The sequence below is a fragment of the Tupaia chinensis genome, unplaced genomic scaffold (assembly GCF_000334495.1).
Source record: "Tupaia chinensis unplaced genomic scaffold, TupChi_1.0 Scaffold000301_1, whole genome shotgun sequence".
In the NCBI taxonomy this organism is placed as follows: domain Eukaryota; kingdom Metazoa; phylum Chordata; class Mammalia; order Scandentia; family Tupaiidae; genus Tupaia; species Tupaia belangeri.
The window spans coordinates 20,929-43,827 of NW_006159791.1; the positions used below are offsets into that span (position 1 = coordinate 20,929).

The 22,899-nt window shown below is 42.0% G+C and overlaps 1 protein-coding gene across 2 annotated transcripts in view; it reads left to right on the forward strand.

Annotated features, from left to right (window-relative positions):
• Window positions 1–790: 790 nt before the first annotated feature.
• The window catches only part of GLRA1 (glycine receptor alpha 1), a 102,739-nt gene continuing 80,630 nt past the window's right edge, over window positions 791–22,899 (forward strand). For both annotated transcript variants that reach the window (XM_006150820.1, XM_006150821.1), the window contains exon 1: window positions 791–1,721. In XM_006150820.1, coding sequence (XP_006150882.1) covers window positions 1,666–1,721 — 56 coding nt within the window. In that variant the 5' untranslated portion in view covers window positions 791–1,665. The remainder of the gene's footprint in view (window positions 1,722–22,899) is intronic.

The following is a 22,899-nucleotide window of genomic DNA, read 5'->3' on the forward strand; positions in this document are numbered from 1 at the left end:
AGTAAGACGTATTGAGTACCTGTGTGTACAACTTGGTTCTGGCTTTATGGCACAAGCCATGAGCACTACAAGATTCAGTTTTCCTAGCCTGAAAAAATGTGAATAAAAGAGTCTCATGTCCATTTGGAAGAGGGTACATCTTCCTTCACTCCCCAAAAGGTGCCAGCCAGGACAGCTCCCTCTTGATCCTGGAAACTGCCCTGGAGTTTCTCCTGTATTTTCCTGCAGCAGTGACCTGGCAGGGTGTTTTCCTCTACACACCAAACTTCTTTTTGAAAAATCTCTCATTTCCTTCTGGGCTCAAATATTATAACTTCAGAGCTCTAAAGGAATTTGAGGATCCGATTCAACTCTTGCCTTTTAAAATGATAAGCTGAGCCCAGAAGCACGTCTGAACTGGGACCCACAGTGTTTTACTCACATGTAAACACCGTCTTTTAAAAACCAAGGCAATATTTTGAGCCAACATGAGAGATTAACTCCATAACCTCCCCCACCACACGGGCCCGCACGCAAAGAAGCTTGGGGGTTTGTAAAGGGGGTGGTGACGCGGATCTAGTCCAGCACTCTAAGCGTTAAATTCAACCCATAGCCTAACACGCGATTGGCCAAATACTGGGAGAAGATCTGGTTTTCGCAGCTGTGGGCCAATGAACACCTCGAGTGGGAGGGTTTGAAGATTTTAAGGAGTTTTCCCCCCTTTTTTCTCTCCACCCCCTCCCATCAGCCATGACCCCCACCCCCCGCAACCCCTGCGCCGCCAGTTTGTTAAATTAATGCAGTAAGAAAGTCTGAAGATCTGAAGGAGTCCTGGCCAAAGGAAGATGGGCGAGCTCAAAAAACCGAGATGCATCTGAAGCCCAGGGCTCCTGAGCCCCGAGGGGTAGCCATGGACCCAGGCAGCCCCTGAAACTTGCCCTGGGCTCTCTCACGCCTGCAGCCCCGAGCAATGGGACACCTTTCCTGCAGCGATCATAACTTATTCGGCGGGGACCAGAGAACAGGGATCGCGAGGCAACAGCAGACCGGAACGGAGACAGGGGAAGGAGATTCCGGGACTCGGTAGCGATGCGCCAGCCTGGCACACTCTCTGAGATTTAACTGAAAGCAGCGCCGTCAACCGCTTTCCCCTCGCCCCTGACCCCTTCAGGCAAGCCCAGAGCCATAAAACCCTGCTCTCTCTACCCAAGATGCTCGCCCAGTCTAACCGTCCGAGGCCAGCGATCTGATCTCCACAGAAGAATTTTTTTCTCTGCATGGAGCTGGCCGTTTAAACAGAAAAACAGGAGTAAAAACAAAGAAAGAGAGAGAGAAAAGAAAAGAAAGAAAGAAAGAAAATATACCCACCCCCAAACGTGCCTCCCCAGCGCCGCAGGGAGCCAACAGACACGCTGGAGTTTAACAAACAGCAATACTCTTCGCGCTCCTGAAAAGCAGGGTTGGGCGCTCTCCGTGGTGCTGAAACGCTTCGTGGCCGCCTCTGTCCGTGGTACCTACAACCCCTCGCTTGAATTTCTCCTGGGGCTCTCGCTTCGCGCCCCTGTGCCCCACCTCCCCTTCACATCTGGATTATTTTTTTCAATAGCTCTCGCTGGTTTTGTAAGTGCAATTGGAAACATTCTTGCCCCCATAACTCGTGGACTACAAAGCACAAGGACCTGAAAAATGTACAGCTTCAATACTCTTCGACTCTACCTTTGGGAGACCATTGTATTCTTCAGGTATGCAATTTTCTACTGACCAGATCGCTCTGATGGAAATGGGGGGAAGGAGTGCGGAGGCTGACTGTCTGTGGTCCCATCATTTGGGAGGAGAGGGGTTCTGTATACAGCTGCAATCGGGTCCTTCCATCCTCCGTCCCCCTTCCCCCCTCCCTCCTCGCCCGCAGGGTGTCTGGCTTGTGCGTGTAGGTCTGAGACAGTCGCTGATCTGGCAGCTGTTTGCCTGTGTCTTGCTGTTTGTTTGTCCTTTCGCTTGCTGCACCCCCCCACCACCACTGGTCCGCGGCCCCCCTGTATATTGGCTCTCACTTGGATGAGGACTTCACAGGGAAGCTTTAGGAGTTACTCAGTTTAATTAGGACTGCATTCTCTCTAACCGCAGTGCCGAAAATCTCAGCTCTCCCGTCTGGGAGCCAAGTGACAACTAGCGGTGACGGGGAAGGTTGCACTCAAACTCACTGGACACAGAACATTTCATTTTCTCTCCTTTTTTGTTGTTGTTTTCTTTTCTGCGGAATGGGGGAGGATTACTGAGGCTTAGTGCTTGAAAACAACCGTGTGATGACTTCAGTTTGTAAAGCCCTGAACTTGGGTGCAGAATGGATTTATTTAGGAACATATCCTAGTAAACATTTCCCTTTTGAAACTTTGACTCTTTCCTTTCCCCCTCCCACCTTTCCAAACTCCACTCTGTTAGCTGCAGATCCTGAACTGATGGGCAATTCTTGTTTGTTTTGTTTCTTAATTTATGCCTATCTCTGGCTTAATACCTGAATTCCCCATCCATTGTCTCCCAGGTTAAAATTTTCCGCCTATAGGCCTGGCAATCTTATGTTCACAAAAGTGAAAAGTGAAAAATCATCTCTTCAAGAAGCATTAAAATTAGATAGTTCTCTTTTATCTGAGTGAATCATGCTATCTTCAGAGGCGGTTATCACATAAAATTCCATTTATGCGAATTGAAAAAAATTATTCTTCTTCCATGACCTGCAGGGATCATTAATCTTCCTCATTTTAGATCCCTGCCTCTCATGTCTTACTATGGTTTTGGATTAACAGTCATTTGAAAAACCAACTCCAGGTTGCTATGAAAAATAAGTGACCACCAAATAGTATCCTCTCACATCACAAAACAGCAAACAATTTTTGTTTTATTACACTGCAAATGAATTGTTAGTTTGAGCCATTGGTTGATTTGTTAAATGAATGACAGAGCCCCTCAAATTGTAAATTTCTGTGAGCCTCTCTTCATATCTTTCTCTTGAGATGAAGAAAGGGCCACCCACCCCACCACTTCTCTGAGATACCCAATGCTAGCGCTTCTAATCTCCAGTTCAAATAATTCTTTGATAGGCCACAGTCCTGACCACAGCTGGGAATGCAAGTAGACAGTCAGAGAGCATGAAGAAAAGTACAACCATCCAGGGCCTTGTGAAATGCAGCTACTTTATGGAGGAAAGGGCAGGAAGTGTCCTATTAAAAACAGCAGATCTTTTCATCCCTACATACCTAGTGGAACTGTAAAATGTTGTGGAGGTGGGGTACTTGGTAACATTTGTATGCAAATTGATTCTCTGTTTGTCTAAATGAGACAGTACGGAACCAGAGAGATTAAAGAGCAAATTAATAGGACGAAGCACATTATTCTCCCCCACGCTACTACCACCCCTTTTCTCTGGATGAACAGCATGCAAAGCTTGATTTTCCTCTTCCAAACATTGTCTTTCAACAAAAGGGAGACTCAGTCTAGATCTGCATTATAGTCATCTTGGTAAGGATATGAATCCACTGTGTTAATTCTTCAGTTAAACTGGTGGTAGCCTATCAGGAAATCAGTCTTCGTCTCCTGCCCCTACATGTTTGAAAGCACACGTGAGCTACAATGGATATGGGATATAATTCCCCATGTTTATAAGAAAAGAAGAGTCATGACTATGGAGAGCTATTAGAAAACTGGCGGTACCACTGTATTTTCAAAATATAGAAATGGCTACGTCATTTGTTGAGAAAATATTCATTTCTGAAATGTAAAATAATAGTAAAAATAAAAATAGAAGTAAAGAAATACCCCCCAACAATGTTTTCAGAGAAATTTTTAAAAAAAAGAAGAAGAAGATCACTAGGGGGTAAAGCAACTAGGTTGTCTTTGTTCTATTGGTCTTTTCATTTCTTATGCTCAATTTTTGAATTTTAGGTGAACAAACAAAAGTGTTAAAAATCTAGGGGCTTATTAAAATGTACATAGGGATAAATGGAGACCTAGCAAGTTCCATGTAAATAACCCCTTCTCCCCCAAGGGACAGGCACTGTGTTGAAATGAGCCAATCCAATCATTTCAGGCACCCAGGTACTCCTTATATTAAATGATGCCAGCTGCTCACCTTGCTGGGCAAATCTGGGGGCTAGGAAAAGCTCTTGGTAACAGAAGGGCTGCTGCATCAGCACGCAACCAGCGAAACAGCAACGACGACAGCAAAACAAACGCAACGATCCAAGTGAGTGAGGCAGCACTGGCTTGTGGAACAAACTGAGGCCTTAGAAAGGCAGATATGGGGTCTTGAGAGACAAACAGCACCGCAGAGCTCATCGACTGGGTCCCCATAACTCAAGTGAGGCGATTTGGCTGAAGTTCCTACTCTGACATTTTAAAAGGCTAAGGTTCTAAAATTCTATAGGTGACAATCTAATACTCAATAACCTAAATTTTGCCTCCTTACTTTTCATTAGGGATGGGGCCTTATATTCCAACTGGTCAAAAATAATGGACAAAGCTGTGTCAGTATTTTTTGTTAATAGTAGAAACATATTTCTTTCAAACCTCCTTTCAAGCCAAAGGAAACTTGACTTTAATTCTCAGACCCCTTACTAAGGTTTATGGCTGGGACGGGACCCTTTTGACTTCAAAATTCTCTTGCCTTCTGAGAGACTCAAGCAGACTCATGGTATAAAACTGTTTCTCAGCCTTGGCACTGTTGACATTTTGAACTGGGTAAGATTTTGTTACAGGGGCTGTCCTGTGCATCATAGGGTGTTTAGCAGCATTGCTGTGCCAATTAGACTTCCTCCCTGAGTTGCGACAATCAAAATATGTCTCCAAACATGGCCAGAGGAAAGAGGAGAGGCAATATTACCTGGAGTTTTGAACCGTAGTGTAAAATAACCAAATTTAAAATTGGCTGCTCTGATGCGCTAACTATAATGAGGAGGGGAGTCTAGCTTGCTTGAGAAAATGCCCCTCATGGACCCACAAGCTATCCCAGTGAAACAAAAAGGGATCTATTTTGTGCTTGAGAAGGGAATAAAGGCAGAGAGATAAATCAGATCTAATCCATGCATGGTTCCTCCCACAAAAAAAAAAAAAAAACAAAGATTAGCTTTTCTTTATGTGCCACTTCCATCTCCCATCCCAGTAGATGCTTCCTTGCATGGTTTTGTACTAAATATGGCACTCACTTGCCAAGAAAGGTCATCAGAACCTTGAAGGGAAACTGTTTCTATCCACACTAGGATCTAAAGAAACATGGCAAAATGCATGTTTGTTTTATATCTCAGTCCTTAAAAAAAAAAAAAAAAAATCCAGTTGAAGGGTAAATGAGCTGTCCCTTGAGGTGGCCTCTCCAGCTTCCTGGTTTCCATACTTGCCAAGAGGGGCAGATGACCACCTTGATCTCTTCCTCCTGATAACATAGCTATAATTTACCTCTAATCTTACCTGCTGCATTTTGGGTACTGCGGAATGTGTCTAGGAGCTTCTCAAAAGGGACAAGGACTTTTCCCTAAGGAAAGAAGTTTGAATTAGGGTCAATCAAAATGTCCCTCAATACACCCCCTTTGGAAGCTTAGAAACAGTAAGAGAGAGAAAAGAAAATGAGGTGTTTTTTGTTCCCTACGGACAGCTCGGACAGGGACCCTAGACTGGCAAATGGAATAATGAATCAGCACAGAACTTCCGCATATTTGCAAGCCTGGTAACGAGATACATAGGGAATATAATTTTGAGACCACCTAATGTAAGAGGTTGCAACCACGCAGAGCATTGGTAAAAAACCAATTGGGCTATGGTTTGAGAGCCCCTGCTTCAAAAGTCGGCTCTGCTCCCATCTTTCAACATGGCCTTAACCAGTCTCTTCTCTTGTGGACTCAATTATCTTAACAATCAGCTCAAAGGACTACGTCTGACACCTCTCTGTTCCCTCCAGTTCTGATAAGCTCTTCATTAAAGACAGAGGCTCGTGTCCACAAAGGCTTGAGAGGAGTTGGCCTCAGTGATGATGCTGCCTTCACTTCTTCACCAGACCCTTAGTCATCACGCGCTTATGTGTCCAGTACAAAACTAGTCACTCTGTAGGGACACATGCCCCAATCTTGTCTGTGCATAAAGGGGAGACACTGCTTCCTTTTAACGGACACTGAAAACCTCTCTCGGCTTTTTCAGAGGACCTGCAGAACTCCCCTCCAGGCAGCCTATGTGCAGACCCTGCGACAGCATCGCATTTATGTGGGCGTCATTAACTTTATTTCCTTCATCAGCTGGCAGAAGTCAGCATGATTTTTAAGATGGATAGCACTGCCTGGCTATCTTGATGCTCTTCTGTGGATTTTAAAGTATGCTTTAGGCAAAAGTGGTTTTTACCCAAAAAACAGGAGACCTAGGATCCAGAATTTGGCTAGAAGCATGACCTTGAAAGAGTTCCATGACCGCCCTGGTCCTCACTTTCCCCAGCTGCAAAATGAAGCGATTCAACCAATCACTCTCTCCAAAGTTGTTTTTACTTTAAATGACTATGCCAGCTCAGAATTATCTCCTCTCAATCTCCTCCATGATAAAATGGTTTTGGTTACAGACACTGCAGCATACTTCAATTATTACAAGAAATGGCAACATCGAGGTATATTCGGGATCGAAAGTCTGGCAGAATTGAGAACCTCACTGAGCAACTTTGCTGTTTGGAGAATTGTTCCAGTCGGGGCACAATTATTGACAGATCCTATAAATATTTCAATTTCCCCAGGAAATCCTTAGTATTAAAAGAGAACATGATACAGAGTACCTGTCCTCATAGTTCTGAAGAATGGCATAACAAAGATCAAAGAGCTCTATACTTTTCTCAATGATTCTGGTCTTTTTTCTGAATAAAACCTATGTCTTTAAAAAAAAAAAAAAGTTTCTGGGACCAGCAGTTAGTGTAATGGCTATGTCGCTGGACTCCCATGTAGTCGACCACGGTTCGCGTCCTGGACCCAGTGGCTTACAACTCACGCCAGGCGTGTGTGCATGCATGCCCAAGATCCCAGGAGAATGGAGGAGAAGGGATTGTGGCGTGGCCATCCACCCTGGGGGGTGATTGGGTGATTTCTCGCTTTCTGTCTCTCTGTCTCTCTCTGTCAGTCTGGCGAGCACACGCGCCCTATAGCAAAAAGCTCTCCAAAAAAAAAAAGTTTCCCAAGCCCCTTTATTACTCAAAAGCACACAGAACTTCCAGAAATACTGAATATCATTGATTAAGCAATGTTGTCACTATGTTAATCTAAGAAAAAAAAAACAAAAGTAAAGATACGTGATGCTCTTTTAGCTATTCCACAGAGCTTTATCAGAAGTAAATATGCAACTTGTTAGTCTTCGAAATGTTTAAAATGAATTCTGAGTTCTCATTATTATTTCATGACCATTGATAGGTACCCAGAGACCCCATATTGGGAGACATTAGATCTGATTTTTTTTTTATATATATAGATCCAAGAGAAGAATCTGAATAAATTGTAGTTTTTTTCTTTCCTTTTAAATGCATGCACACATAAATTCTGATGCAATCTAATTCAGAACTTTCTGGCAGCTCTGTTGAATGATGCATTGGGCTGCCTCAGTGGTAGCGATGGTTCCTGTCAGTGGAGGTGTGCAAACAGAGACTGGAAATCTGCCTCCCAGGAGGAGTATCGAAGAAATGAAGGTCTTTTTATTTTGTTAATGAATCAAGGTTTATAATTTTCTGCAAAAGAGTAAATTAAATAAATGCAGGTAAAGACAAATCTTCACATTCTCATGTTCCCTCCTTTCCTGGTTCCCCAATTACCACCTGATCTTCATAAGATCTCTAAATCATGACATGAACTCACTCATTGGTACCATCTCCTTTAATCAATTGGACAGTAAATAAAATGGGCAATAAATACACACACACACAATGACCGTGGCAAAGAATTTTAAAAGGAAATCACCTCGGTTATCTAAGAGCCCAGTTTAAGAAATAAGAAGGATTTAATAAGCCAGAAGGACCCACCAGAAATAGACAGGAACAAATGGTGTTCACAGACTGAAGGCCTCAGTCTTGAACTCTAGCAGTCTCTACTGAACCAACTCCCTATTAAGCCTAACCATGACTGAAAACACCATAGGAGCAGCCAGCAAATTCATTCAGAAAGCACTTTAGAGGAGAACAATGCCCTGAGAAGCTGGGGAGAGGGGCTTATCCACAGTGCCCATGCTTCCTAATGCAAGCCCTTAAGAGGGGTGCTGAGGCTCAAAGCTTTTGAAACTCCTTTTAAAGGATCCCTTTGTGATTTTCTGAAGTTGGTATTGTCCGAGTCTCCCGAGGCTAATTCAGTGCAATTAGATTACCACTCTCTGCCTTTGAATTCGGTTGTTTTTCAGTGTCCGTTGCTAAATGAGTTTACCATCTTAACAGGGAGCTGCTGACAATCATTAATCCCAGCCATGAAATGGGCAGCAGCTTCTGGGCAGTATTATCTTTTGCCTCATTTACTGGGCACCCCACAGGTACCTAGAGAAAAGGTCTCTACTCCTTTCCTCCACAGTACACGCTCAACTCTCCCACCCATTTGCCACCTCTACGCCACGCCAAGAATCATGCTTTCCTTCCCAGTGTCCTAAATATCAACAGCATCACGGCATCCCTGGGCAGGAAGGGCTTAGTAGTTCTAGAATTCAACAACTCTCTAACCTAGCTGTCAGGGCTTGTCAGAAAGACAGATTTCCCAAAAGTTTGCCACAAGGGGAGATCTTTTATCAAGTATTCTTATTCCAAAATAACAGTAAATGAAAAGGCAGGAGGAAGCTTCTGGAGGTGACGAATGGGTTTATGACATAGATTGTGCTGTTGGTTTCATGAGGATATATATATATATATATATATATATCTCCAAGCTCACTAAGTTGTATACGTTAAATATGTACAGCTTTTTGTATATCCATCTTGGCTCAATAACACAGCTTAAAAAATAAAATAAAATACAGATTCCCAATGTAATACCAGACTACTAAAACAATCTACCAGGATGGGGATCCGGAAGTCTGAGTCAGTGCTTTTCCAACAGATGTGCATAGGAACCACCTGAGGAATGTAGTGAGCTGAAGATTCTGACTCATGGGACCAGCAGATGACATAATGATTACATTGCTGGACTCCCACGTAGTCGACCGTGGTTTGAGTCCTGGACCCAGCAGCTTAAAACTCACAGATGCATGTGTATACACACGTACTCTATAGTAAAAATCTCTCCTAAAAAAAAAAAGACACCAAATCATCCTGATTGAGGCCTTCTGACATGGATCAACCCTCTTATTTGCAGACGAGGGAATGGTCAATGTCTTTCTCAAGGTTATAGAGTTGTGTGACAGAGCTCTCAAAGCTGTACACAGTCACGTACATTTCCCAAACTTATTCTCCCATGGTTATCCCTGTCCCTGTGTCCTGACTTTGTCACTACACTGGTCTCATACAACTGACTTCCTTCAGAAACACACTCACACTTCAGAAGACTCCTCAGGGAGCTATCCCCATCTCTGAACTGGTGGCTGGTCCCTCAAGTCATACTGTACCCAGAGCTCTCATTTACACAGCTGGAAATGTTGATTGTGTGATGCTATAAAGGGAGTGGGCACCTAAAAAACAGGCTTTGAATCCTGAAGCCCAGGGGCCTTGGAACATAGCAACAAGAGTCCATGGAGTTTGATGGAGAGGGTGACTTGAGATGGTCAGAAGGAGGGAATCTGTGGTTATTCTCCAAGGATGATGTCATCAGGCTTCTTGAGCACATTGTACTATCAACCCTACATAATGGGAGGTTCGCTTAGGACCCAACTGCTGCCCTGTTCTATCAGCTGATCTCAGGAATGTGCCCTTCCTTCTTCTGTACCCCTTTGACCTATTAGCCTTTCCACACAGCATGTTAGTCTCTTATATGTTGTCTAGATTAACTGCTATGGTCTTCAGTCTTTGAGTGCTGCATGTTTATTGTTGTTTATTGTTGCACTCAATTCTGCAACATTCCAGCTCCAGAAGAGTGTGTCAAGGCTGCCGCAACCCTGGCCACCAAACAGATTTGCAGTACTCTATTTCAAGCACTGTACAGTTTATATATGTGTCACACTCACAATCTCATGTGAGCTGCCCAGTCACCTTAAAAATTAGATGCAGGACAATGGTTACTACCCCATTTTAGAGCTGAGAAAAGAGGCTTGGAGAAAAAAGTGATTTGCCTAAAACTGAGTAATCCAGGGTTTAAATAAAGATCTCTATGCTCCAATATGAATGTGTGTGTGTGTGTGTGTGTATAGTCCTCTAAAACTGCAGTTCTGTGAACTGGTGCAAATATCAGGCTAATAGCTGCCCCACTCTCTTCCCTGCCAATGGGCTGCGGGGGTGAAAGAAGCCTAGGAGAGAAGAGCTGAAAACTTCCCATCAGGCCCTTTGATTTGACAGAGCCATATTCTTCCTATTCTTAGATAAACAGACACTTCTTTCTCTGTTCTTGATCATTTGATAAATAGTGAATATTTTTACATATGTATGTCACAAATATTGCATAGGATGTATATTTTTTGAGAGGTATTTTGCCATAGGGCACGTGTGTTTGCCAGACAGAAAGAGAGAGACGGAGAGACAGAAAGAGAGAAATCATCCCCCGGGGGGATGGCCACATCGCAATCCCTTCTCTTCCATTCTCCTCTCAGGATCCTGGGCACACATGCACATGTGCCCGGCCTGAGTTTAAGCCACCAGATCCAAGACTCGAATCGCAGTCGACCACATGGGAGTCCAGTGACATAGCCATTATGTTAACTGCTGGTCCCTGTTCTTGGTCATTTTTAATTGTACAATATATGCATACATTCCCTTTTTAAGAAATTCTAATACTAGACTTAGCCTGAAATCTCCTTTGATAATGACCTACAGATTCTCTTCTAGCAGTTATCCCTTTATCCTTCTTACTCACTTTTTATTCACATAAACACACACACACACACACACACACACACACACGTGTGTGTGACTATTAAAATATACATGCTATCATTTCATGAAATTATATTGCCCATATCATGCCACAGTTCATCATATTCCCATATCATCATGTCTTGGGAAGTCGTTTCCATTAATGCACATAACTCAAACTCATTCTTTTTGTAATTTGTTGCTGTTGTTACCAGAGGGCACATGCACTCACAGAGAGAGAGCACACTCCCCCAGTGAAGTAGGCCACACTGCAATCCTTTTTTTCTCCATCTCCCCATCCCTTCAGGACCTTGGGCACTCACACACATGCACATGACATGTTCCTCAACCTGCCAGGGCCGGGATATGAACCACAGTTGGCCACATGGACTCTAGCTCCCTCAACTGCAATACTATGGGGCTGGCTCTCCACCTCATTCTTCATTCTTTTAACCACCACAGAACATTCGATGTTATGGATATCTCATTGTTTCCTAGCCTTAAATCCTTTTAATGAGCAGTTATTATTTTTTTTTTAGCTTTTCCACTGCAATCGATGCTGCAGTAATAATAGTGTACCTACCTATTTGTGAATACATGTGGCACTTCTCCAGGCAGATAACAAGAACAAGAAATGGAATCACTAGGGAATAGAGCATGTGCATCTTTTAAGTTACTGTTTAGATACTGTTAGGCAAATATTCCTTCCTTCTTAAGCTTCTCTTTTGTCCTCGCTTATGATATCCCATCTTGGCCTTGACTCCAATAACTGACTAATAATAATTACTACCACTTATTGAATATTTACTGATGGCTAGGTACTATGCCAACAATATAATGTGCCTCATCTCATAATTCTCACAAAAGTTTTAATATGTAGGTACTATTGTATCTCCATTCTACAGATGACAAAACTAAGGCATAAAGTTTTATAAGTTGCCCGAGGTAAGGCAACTAGTAAGAAGCAAAGCGAGAATTCAAAAATGGGTGTGACTACAGAGAACATTTTAACCATACATTGCCATTACCCCAGGAATGAACCAAACAGAAAGAGGGAGAAGACTAAACTGAGTGAGAAAGATGGAAAAGATAAATTTGCCTCTCCAGATAATCAAGAGGTAATCTCTTACAGGTAGTTCTAGATAATAATTAAGTTGGCATGCATCTATAAATAGATATGACTTTTTGATCTCCATCCTTCACATAAGAGGGAAATTGCATTCATTCCACTCTCATCATAAAGGTGCATGGTGAGCACTCTAAGGGTAGAGATATTTTACCAGACCACCTTTTCTTCTTTGTCCCACCTGCCTTGTGACCAAAGTCATTGAAAGAGCTTCCTAGGACTATGGAAGAGAACTTCTGACTGAGTTGGAACCAGGGAGAGGAGCAGAGTATCTTGACCTAAGAATAAAATCATTTAAATTGTTTGTCCCTTGTTATCAGACCAAACACTTTTCTAGCCTTGTACTCTAACCCCCAACCTTGCAGAACCAAGTATCCCCACTCTCCCTTTATCTTCCATATGGGAAGTTGGAGGGGCAGGCCAACCTCCAGCACTGGAGGTCTCGATGTATACCCCAGATTTGACATTCTCAAAGCAGAGCTTCTCCAAGTATCTCTAGGTCAGGAAACCACGAGTCTTGATGAGGTGTGGGAGGTAAGGGGGGGGGGTAGAATGGGGACAAGCAGCAAAAACTGGACCAGGCCTGCTTTATAGTGATGAGTGTCAATCCAGATGTGGTCCATGGGAAGCCCAGACAATGCTGTCTCAGGCCCCAAGAGTTCTCTAAATGACACTAGAGACTTCCAGAGCGTCCCTAGCAGGTCTGTTGCTTAGTAGAAGATAAAAGGCAATAGAAAGAAAATCTAGTATCAACTTTTGAAATAGATCTGCTGGGTTTTTTTTGTTTTCCTTTGTTTGTTTGTTTTTTAACAGTATAAATACTATATTTGTTTGTTGTAAAATATTAACATGGAAAGACAGGTTTAAAACCAAAATGCACTTAACACTCAAACACACAGAAATCTTACTACCTAAGGTCAATCACGTAACAGTTTGATATACATCCTCCCAAATTGTTTTTAATAACATAGTAATAACAAAAACATAAGTGTACACTATGTGCCTGACACCTTTTTAAAAGCCGAATATGTATGAACCCATGTGATCCTCAGAACAACCTTATAAAGCATATGCATCCCATTGTATGGATAAGGTTACAGATGAAATAAGTTTCCCAGGATCATCCAGCTTGGAAGTGGCAGTGCCAGACTGGAATTTAGGCAGTCTGGCTTCAGAGAGCCTTTAACTTCTATGCTACAGTAGTAAGCGTTCTCTGTTTACAAAAGTGGAATTATTCTGAACATCGTGTTTTGCAACTTCCCTTTTATCACTCAGCAATCTCTTGTCAACACACTTACAGTTGCAGTTACGCTGCCCTTCTCTTGAGAAACACTAGGTTTTGGTAACTAAACTCTCAGCTTGCCACATACAGTCCCACCTCTGTTTCTACCTCCTTTCCTTCTAAATAAATTCCAGACCCAAATGAGTTTCTCCTTGTCTGTAAATCTCACCTCTAAACTCATACTGCTCTCTGTCCTCTCCATAAACCTGGAAAAAAATCCTTGCCTGCTTTCTTCCCTGAAAGGCACACCAACCAGCTTCAGATTCAAGCTAATCTGATTCTGAATCCTGCTTCTATCACTTCTTTGCTGTATGATCTTGGCAGTCCGCTCATCCTTTCTAAGCCTCAAGCTCCTTGTCTTAAAAACTGGGGATAACAACTTCACTGAAAGATTATATGAAATCCCATTTCAAACACTTTTCCCAGAGCACAAGACATTAACAAATAGTAATTCCCCCTCTGCTTCTCTAAGCCCTATCCATGCCTCAAGACCCATCTCTGACATCACTTCCTCCAGGAAGCATTCCCTAGACAGCCCTGTCCTTATCTTTGGCTAGGCATGGAATTTCCTTCTTAAATCCCCCTGCAAATATAGACATAACCCTTGGCACTCAGTTTGTTCAAAATGACCTTACATACATTTTGGTGCCCTTCTAAGTTTCCTGCTGGATTGTAAACCCCTCAAAGACTAGGAACTTGATGAGTTCCTTGGTACATGTGGAAAGCAAACAAGAAGTCAAGCTTCAACTCCCCTGCTGCTTCTCAGAGATTTCAATGTACTCTGCTTTGCCCTCATAAGTAGTGTCACCGAATAGTTCATGTGTATTAGACACTCAGGGTTCGTTGAATTAAATTGTTTTGTCCCAAACGTCTGCTCCCAGCCTCCTCTTTTTGGCCCTGCAGAAGCTCAGGACTTGAAGGCTTCCTTCCAACTAACCAACCCAAAGTACTGCTGTGTCTCACAATGATCCCATTTTGCTCCAAGAAATGAGTCACAGTGAGTGTGAGACAGACATGGCAGTTCAGCCCTGGCTCCGAAGCTGTTGCAGTGAGCTGTTCAGCCTTATCCCTGCTGTCCAGCAGAACATATCCAAACTCTGGGTCTCTCAAAACAATGAAGCTATCCATTGTGAGCTAAAGCTGACTTTCACCATGACCCAGACTTGGAGAGAGGTCCCTTCCACAGGACAAAGCAGACTTTAGAATGGTTTAAATGTGCAGAAAGCATAGGGACAGTTTTCATTAGGAACAGTTTTATTGATGTGACCTAACTATTGAATACAAAAATTCTTCACAAGAACCAAGAAAAACATTACACCATGCCCAGAAAAAGGGGTTGTTTATTGAATATGCCTTAGAACATAGAAAGCTATACCTCCAGGAGAAAAAGGTGACAGCTCAATAAAAGACACAATGCTCTATGCTGCTTCAAAACTGGACAACCCAGAGATTAGACTAAGAGTTGTCTCTTCTGTACACACCCTGCTCTGACTTTGTAACTGAGTCTCAGATTTTCCATGCCTAACATGAGACTGGACTATGTAAAGACTGTGAGTCCTCCCAGCTGCCACTTCAAAATTTCTAAATTAAGTTGGCTCAGGAAAGACCCAGCAATTAAAAACTCTAGCATAGGAATCAGTCAGATATATTCTTGAAACCTGGTTATGCTACTTGCTTCTTGCTAAATGTCAGCCTTGAAGCAAGAATGTATTGTCTTTTCCTTTTCATTCTTCCTTTTTTAGTTTTTTATTTTTCTTTTTTTTTAAGTTGCCAGAGGATGTATGCACTGGCTAGAGAGAGATAGAGAAAGGGAAAAGGAGAAAGCATCCCCTAAGGAAGCATGGTCAAGCCACAATCCCATCTTCTCTTTCCTTCAATCCTTTTAGAATTTGGGGCACGTGTAAACAAGTACCCAGCATGGTTTTCAAGCTGCCAGGACTGAGATTCAAACCACAATCAACCACACGGCATCTAGTTCCCTCAACCACTAGGCTATGGTGCTGGTCCTGACTGTTTTTAACATTTCCAAGGCTCAGTTTTCCTCATCTGTGAAATGGAACAAAATCATTCTTCCCTGTCAGAGTACCTGAGCATTTAACGGGGGAAGGCATGTAGAATATCAGCACTGCATACAGCACATAGTGCATGCATACAAAGCAAGAAAACCATGATTACTATTATTAAAGTGGGGTCAGAGCCTAAAGAAGAGTCTGAATAACTCTACCCAGAGGTGGGGAGAAGGCATAAAGTTGGAAACATTTTTTCAGGACTCAGAAAAATTAAATTGGCTATAAAGAATGACTAATCCATCAGGTTGCAAAGAGCCAAGAGAGTGATGCAGGCAAAAGAGAAGGGCTTGTGAACAGGCCAGCTGGATGATGCTGAGCTCAAAGACACTGGGCAGGCCAGCTCTCACCCTGTCACCTATGCTCAGCCCAGTCCAGCTTTGCTCTCTTTTCTCCCCATGGGCCTTCTATCAAGTAGAAAGCCAGGTGAGGAGGTATATATACATACTAATTCCTACTACAAACCAGCAATGTTCTATATTGTGGGGGTAGGAATTGATGAAAGGAAGAGATATGGTGTCTGCTCTGATATAGTTTAACTTCTAGACGAAGATATAAACAATTAGAAAACTACAGAATTTCAGAACACATAAGTGCTATAACCCCATTAAGGTCAATGGGACCGAGAATGGTCCACTGGAGTCGACTCCCCAGGGCATCTACACTTTCATATGCACATGTCATCTGCCTGTGCCTTGTATCATACTGAAATGTGCAGATTGGAGAGGACTAGTTTTTTTCTAGATGAGAAAAATGAGACCCTGACAGGAGCAATGGCTCATCCAAAGTCACACAGTCAGTAAGAGCCATGGGCAGCTGACCTCGTTCCATGCAGAAAAGTAAGAAATATCCAGGATTAATGATTAAATGAGGGGATGGAGGAGAGGAGGTAGCAAAATAGTATGTACGGTAGCATCATATATATTAAATATATTATATTATATATATGTGTTTTTTATATATACTATGAAATATATGTGTTTTCATATGGAGAAAAAAATGTCAAGAAATGGACCTGAAACTGTTTATAGTAGTTATCTCTTGAGAATGAGACTATGGTAAACTTTTATTTCTGCATTAAATATTTCTGTAATGCTTGAATTTTTACAATATATATTACTTTTTAAAACTAAAAACAATTTTTTCTTTTTTTGAGGGGTGGGAGGTTTTTGCTATAGGGCACGTGTGCACACCAGACAGAGAGAGACAGAGAGATAGAAAGCGAGAAATCACCCCGCAAGGGGGATGGCCACACCGCAATCCCTTCTCTTCTGTTCTCCTCTCGGGATCTTGAGCACACATGCACACATGCCCGGCCTGAGATTTAAGCCACCGGGTCTGGGACGCGAACCGCGGGTCAACTACGTGGGAGTCCAGAGACATAGCCATTATGCTAACTGCTGGTCCCAAAACTAAAAACAATTTTTAAAAAATGGTGAGGGGGATATCAGAGAGCACAGGCATCCAATCAGACTCAGAGCCCATCTCAATAAAAGTGAGGAAAAAAAGATATTTGGAGAGATTCAAACCAGAACTGAGTTGATTGAATTTTATCAATTAATAAGTAAAAATAAGCATAGAAGCTGAGATCATTTGGTTATTTGCAGGAATTTTCTGAGTACTGTGATGGAAGTGAAATGTCATTAGAAAATGGAAGAGCAAGGGGCTGGCCCATGGACTGGTGATTAAGTGAGCTGGATCCCACACTGTCAATCACCTGGTTCAAGTTTCAGACTCAGCAGTTTGAAAACTACTTCAAGCCTGTGTGTATGCATGCTCAAAATTCCCAAATTCCCAAAAAAGGGAGCGATGGAGGAGAAGGAATTACAGTGTGACCATTCCTCATGGGGGGTGCTCTATCTTTTCCTTCTCTTTCTCTTCTCTTTCCCCTCCTCACCTCTCTGTCTCTGGTGAGTACATAAGCCTACTTACAAAAGAGAAAAAAAAAAAAAAGTAAAAAGAAAATAGAAGGCCAGAACTGTATTATAGATTTGGGTTTCTAGAACAAAATGATGGATGGGACATATTTTCATCAGGGTGACTAAAGCCATACCCAATTCAGTATACAATTTCATAAAATCCTGGTTGGAAAAAAAAAAAAAAAGCTAGAGATGAAAAGAATTATCTGACCCAATTCCTTTAGTTACTAGGGAAGAACTGAAGTCAGAGGGAAAGGGACTTGTCCAAAGTCAACAGTGAATTAATGCCTAACCTAGACAAGAACTGAGGACTCCAAATCTCTTACCACCCTGACAACTTTCCAAAAATCTAATAAGTATTCCAGTGGTGGTTTGTGAGATAACTTCAATGATACAAGATCATTTTTTTGTATTTTAATCATCATGAATTTTATTTTTCTAGGTATTAGAATTTACCAATTTTACTAAAATATTAATAATGTTTAAGATTTGAAAATCAAATGAAAAACAAATTACATAATAGTGCATGAATTGGGTAAACCTGTGATACAGTACTGAAAGTGGTTTTGGTTCCAAGAATACTGCACTCTACCTTCAATCTTAGACACTGTCATTAGAGAAAATGGAAAATACCAGAAAGAAGGGGAAACTGGATTAGTTCTGTGTAAAGCCTATTTTTACCTTTAAAGTCCAAACGGCTTCTCAAAGGGAGTCATGGGCTGGGGCTGCAATTTGCATTCAAATCATTGGAGAAAATATGGTACCTTTGGACAAAAAGTGGGTGTATTCAGCCAGCAGAGAGTAACTAGGATCCGATCACCTTTACTCTAATTTTCCATTCCCTCCTTACAGAAGCATTTATGATATATGTGACTCCTAAATCTTTGCTTTATGGAAAAAAGTTTCTCTAAATAATATTTATAATGAATAATATTAGTAAGTAACATTGATTGAGAACCTGCTATACGTCAGAAACTTATTTTTAAATATATATATGTGTGTTAACTGTTTGATATTTAATATTTTATATCATCCCTATGAAGTAAGTGCTATTATCATTCCCATTTTGTGGGTGAAGGATCTAAGGAAGTGTTCTTACCAACCTGAGACCTCTGGCCTATCTAGTCAATCCTAATTTAAATTCCTCATCTGGAGAAAGACACTGTAAAAACCTCTCCAAAGATGGAAGGATAGGGTAGAGGGAGTAGACAGAGGCTCTAAAGAAGAAACTTGGAGGTCCAGCCTAAATCAGTATTTCCCAGTCAGGAAAGGGAGGTGGGGAGAATGCAACACCCTTCATCCTCAGTTCTGACTGGGAAAGACTGATTTAGGCTGGGCCTCCAAGTTTCCATCTATCACTATGGGATTTATGGAGAGACAAAAGAGGATAAGGAATTATGTTGGCAAGAAATAAAATGGAAAATTTAAAAAAAGAAAAAAAAGGAGAAAGAGAGAGAGAGGGAAAGGACACTCAATGTAGGTCTCCTCTGGCTTCAGCCAAGAACTCCCTGTGTGAGTCTCTTCTCCCTTCTGGACCACAGTGTTCTCATCTGTAAAATGGATGAGTGGACTCTACTAGGTGACTTTCAAAAACTCTCACAAGTCATTGATTCTGGGATGCAAAAACAAATTAAGGGAAAGGAAGAAAGTAGAGGAACCAGACTGGCAAAGAAATGTAAAAGGGAAGAAGCAACTGCTAAGGAGAAATGATGAAAGGAAAAGGAAACAAGAAAAGAAAGGATTTCCTGAAGCAATTGAAAACTGCTTATCTTATTGGAAAAGAAGAATCCTCACATCAAGAATTCCAACAATAAAACTTTCTCCTCAGGCAGCCAACTCTATGTCTGGCACTGGTGGGGCCCACGGCTGATGTTGGTGAGAGCTTCAGCTGATGTCTGCAGAACTGGGTTCTGAATGGACATCTAGGAGGAGGGAAGATGGCTGCCCTGTTCTCAAAGCCCAGGTGGGAGGGCTGCCGGGAGGGGCCGCCGAGGTACAGCCCCTTTTGCTCCAGGCCTGATAGTGCATGGCAACGATTAGCATTATTAGTATATTCCCAGGTTCTGGGAGATATCTTGGGAAAATGACTAGGCAATATGCCCAATGGAGCCACAATGGTAACATTACATCATTGTGCCTGCTAGAATGAATCCTGAGAACCACCAAAACAAGAAAATTCCAGTCCAGAAAGAGATCTTCTGAGGTCATCTTCTCTTCTCTCTGCCTCAGAGCATCCTACCCTAACTTCCCAGGGGCCAAAATACAAGCCATAAGATTTAGCACTGAGTAACACTCAGTCTTACTAGCATATCCTTTCCCAGTTGCCTGAGCCGTCCCAGGCCTGGAACCCCTTAAAGACAATGACACTGTCTCCAAATAACTGAACATCCCTTAATATATGGTGCATATGCTGGGCACACAGTGGGGTTCATTTTATTGTATTGTATTGTATTGTATTGTATTGTATTGTATTGTATTGTATTGTATTGTATTGTATACACTCAATCACATTATTATTTGGCTTACAAAATAAGTTATTTCAACAGGTGAACATTTCTCCCTAGTACACTTGATAAAACTACAAAATAACTTCAACAGATAATACCACATTTCTTTGTGCCATTAATGCTTTGCCTCCCCCAACTGATATTTGATCAATAACATAAAGTGATTCTAGTCTTTTCCTGATAACTATTTTGTTGCTTAATATTCTTCCTTTTGTTTATTCCTGTTTTAAAGTCTAAACAATAATTTTCTTGAGGGGACAGAAATGAACAGGTAGCTGCTTCTGCAGAAGTGAGGTAGAATGTTCTCCCTGGAGATGACCTGTTCAAACCTTAAACTGACCCCAATGAAGAAGTGAGTAGGTAGTGTCATCACAGAAACGAGAGCCACAGACACAAATAGAAAGATTATATATGATTCTTTACTTAAAACATAATGAGCAACTTCTGCACACTATGTTCTTGGCTCAGCAATTCACCTGTATTTTTGAACTCTTCCTAATGATTCTAATGTTAGACAGAATTCCCAGTTTACAGATGAATCAACTGAAGCTCAGAAAGGTTAAGCAACTTCCAAGAGCACACAAGTAGGTGGTAAGGTAACAGTTCCAGTATGGTACTTCTCAGCTGTCATCTTCACAGCTTCTGAGTAGAAGTTCAGTCTCTCCTTGAACACTTTCAGTGACAAGAAACTTACCATCTGCTTAGGGTAGGGTATTGTTGGGTAACTCTATTGGTCAAAATCGTCTTTTTTTTCACATGTATCAGGAAGCCATCTCCCGTTTTGCCTTCCCTGGTCACTTAGAACAAGTCAGTGGACTGTAAAAAGTACCCAAACTGTGCAATTAAAAAAATTTGGTTCCTTTCCGGGACCAGCAGTTAGCGTAATGGCTATGTCGCTGGACTCCCATGTAGTCGACCACGGTTCGAGTTCCAGACCCGGTGGCTTAAACTCACGCCAGGCGCGTGTGCATGCGTGCCCAAGATCCTGAGAAGGGAAGAGATTGCAGCGTGGCCATCCCCTCTGGGGGTGATTTTTCGCTTTCTATCTCTCTGTCTCTCTCTATCTCTCTCTGTCTCTCTGACGAGCGCACGCGCCGTATAGCAAAAACCTCTCCAAAAAAAAAAAAAATTTGGTTCCTTTCCAACTTGCCATCTATTAGTCATACAACCTTCAACTGAGTCACTTTTGCCATTTATGCTTCAGTTGCTCTGTCTGTAGAATAGGAACACAAATACAGACCTCATGTCATGTTTTGTTTGTTTGTTTGTTTGTTTGTTTTTTGGAGAGGTTTTCGCTATAGGGCATGTGCGCTCGCCAGACAGACAGAGAGAGACATAGAGACAGAAAGCGAGAAATCACCCCCCAGGGGGGATGGTCACGCCGCAATCCCTTCTCCTCCATTCTCCTCTTGGGATCTTGGGCACGCACGCACACGTGCCCGGCGTGAGTTTTAAGCCACCGGGTCCGGGACGCGAACCGCAGTCGACTACGTGGGAGTCCAGCGACATAGCCATTACGCTAACTGCTGGTTCCCCTCATGACATGTTTTAGAGAAGAAAAAAATAAATAGTATTTGCAAAGGACTTAGGTTAGTGCCTGGAAAATAGCAAATGCTCTTGAGCATTATTTTATTAAGCTGTGTTCCTCTTCCCCACTATGGCCCAACAGACTGATCCCTTCTTCCCTTCTGCCTAAGTCTTTTCTAAGCCAAACACCCACAGAGTCTTTAATTATTCCTTACAGGTCAACCTCAAGTTTGTTTACCAGCCCAGTTGTTCCTTTCTGGATCTGCTCCAGCCTGTTAATGTACCTCTTAAAATGCAGGACCTACGACTGAATATAATAAATTAGCAAGATTTGAAGTATACGCCACATTCAGTATTTCCTACCACTCCTGGCTCTTTCAGTCTTTAGATTTTTCTAAAGTTTTTCAGAATTCTTAGCCTTAACCTAGGCTGGCATTAAATTTTTAGTGAAGAATATTTTAACCTTATAAATAGTAATTTTAATCTTTATTTTTACATGGAATAGTGGCTAACAGGCCAGTCCTATGGTGTAGTGGTTAAGGGAGCCAGAACCCACATAGCCAACTAAATCTCAGCTTTGGTAGTTTGAAAAACATACCAGGCACAAGTGCATGTGTGCCCCAAATTCTGACAGGATGGAGGAATGGAGGATAAAGGATTGTGGGATATTACACCCTATGAGGAGTGTTTTCTCCCACTCCTTCTCCCTCTCCTTCTCCCTCTCTCTCTGTCTCTGTCTCTCTGGTGAGTGCACATAGTCTCTGGCAATTAAAAAATATTAATGGCCAATATATTAAGTGTGTTTTTATATGCCTGATACTGCAGTCAACCCTTGACATATATTTTCTCATTTAACCCCAATGATCCTGGGAAGTAGCTCAACTACTGCTCTTACTTAACTGATAAGGAAACAGATTGGAAAGAGCTAAGTGACTTGCCTAAGATCACACAGCTAATAAATGGCAGAATCATATTGCAATCCACTGTATTTTCCTACCTCCCATTTCAGGCATTTAGAGGATGCTCACAATATTTAAGTATTTCTGGGGATGAAAAACTGAACATGACACAGGCAGAAGACATAGACTGGATGATTTAATAGAAACGGAAATGCAGAACACCCGTGGCTTCTGAACAATCTGGGGCAAAGATCCCTTCTCCCCTCGAGAGCGTTCTAATGTCCATGGCTTCACAAGCAATATGAGTCTATGGCAAAAAAGGAAAAAAAGGTGAAAATGCTCACCTCTCTTCTTTTTAACTCACTTACTTACTATTGCCCTTGGCCCCTGCTCTGGCAGCTCTGCCTTATGAAGAATTCATTTTCAGTGAGGAGCTAGTTGGTCCTGGTGGTAGAGAGGGGCTCCTTTACACTGAGATAGACTGACTCCAAAATATTCCTATCCCTTGAATCAGTAATTTTTCTTGTAGGACATGAACAAAGGTTTGTGACCAAGGGGATATTTCACAGCACAATCTATAATAGCTAAAAATTGAAAATAATATAAATGCCCACAAGTA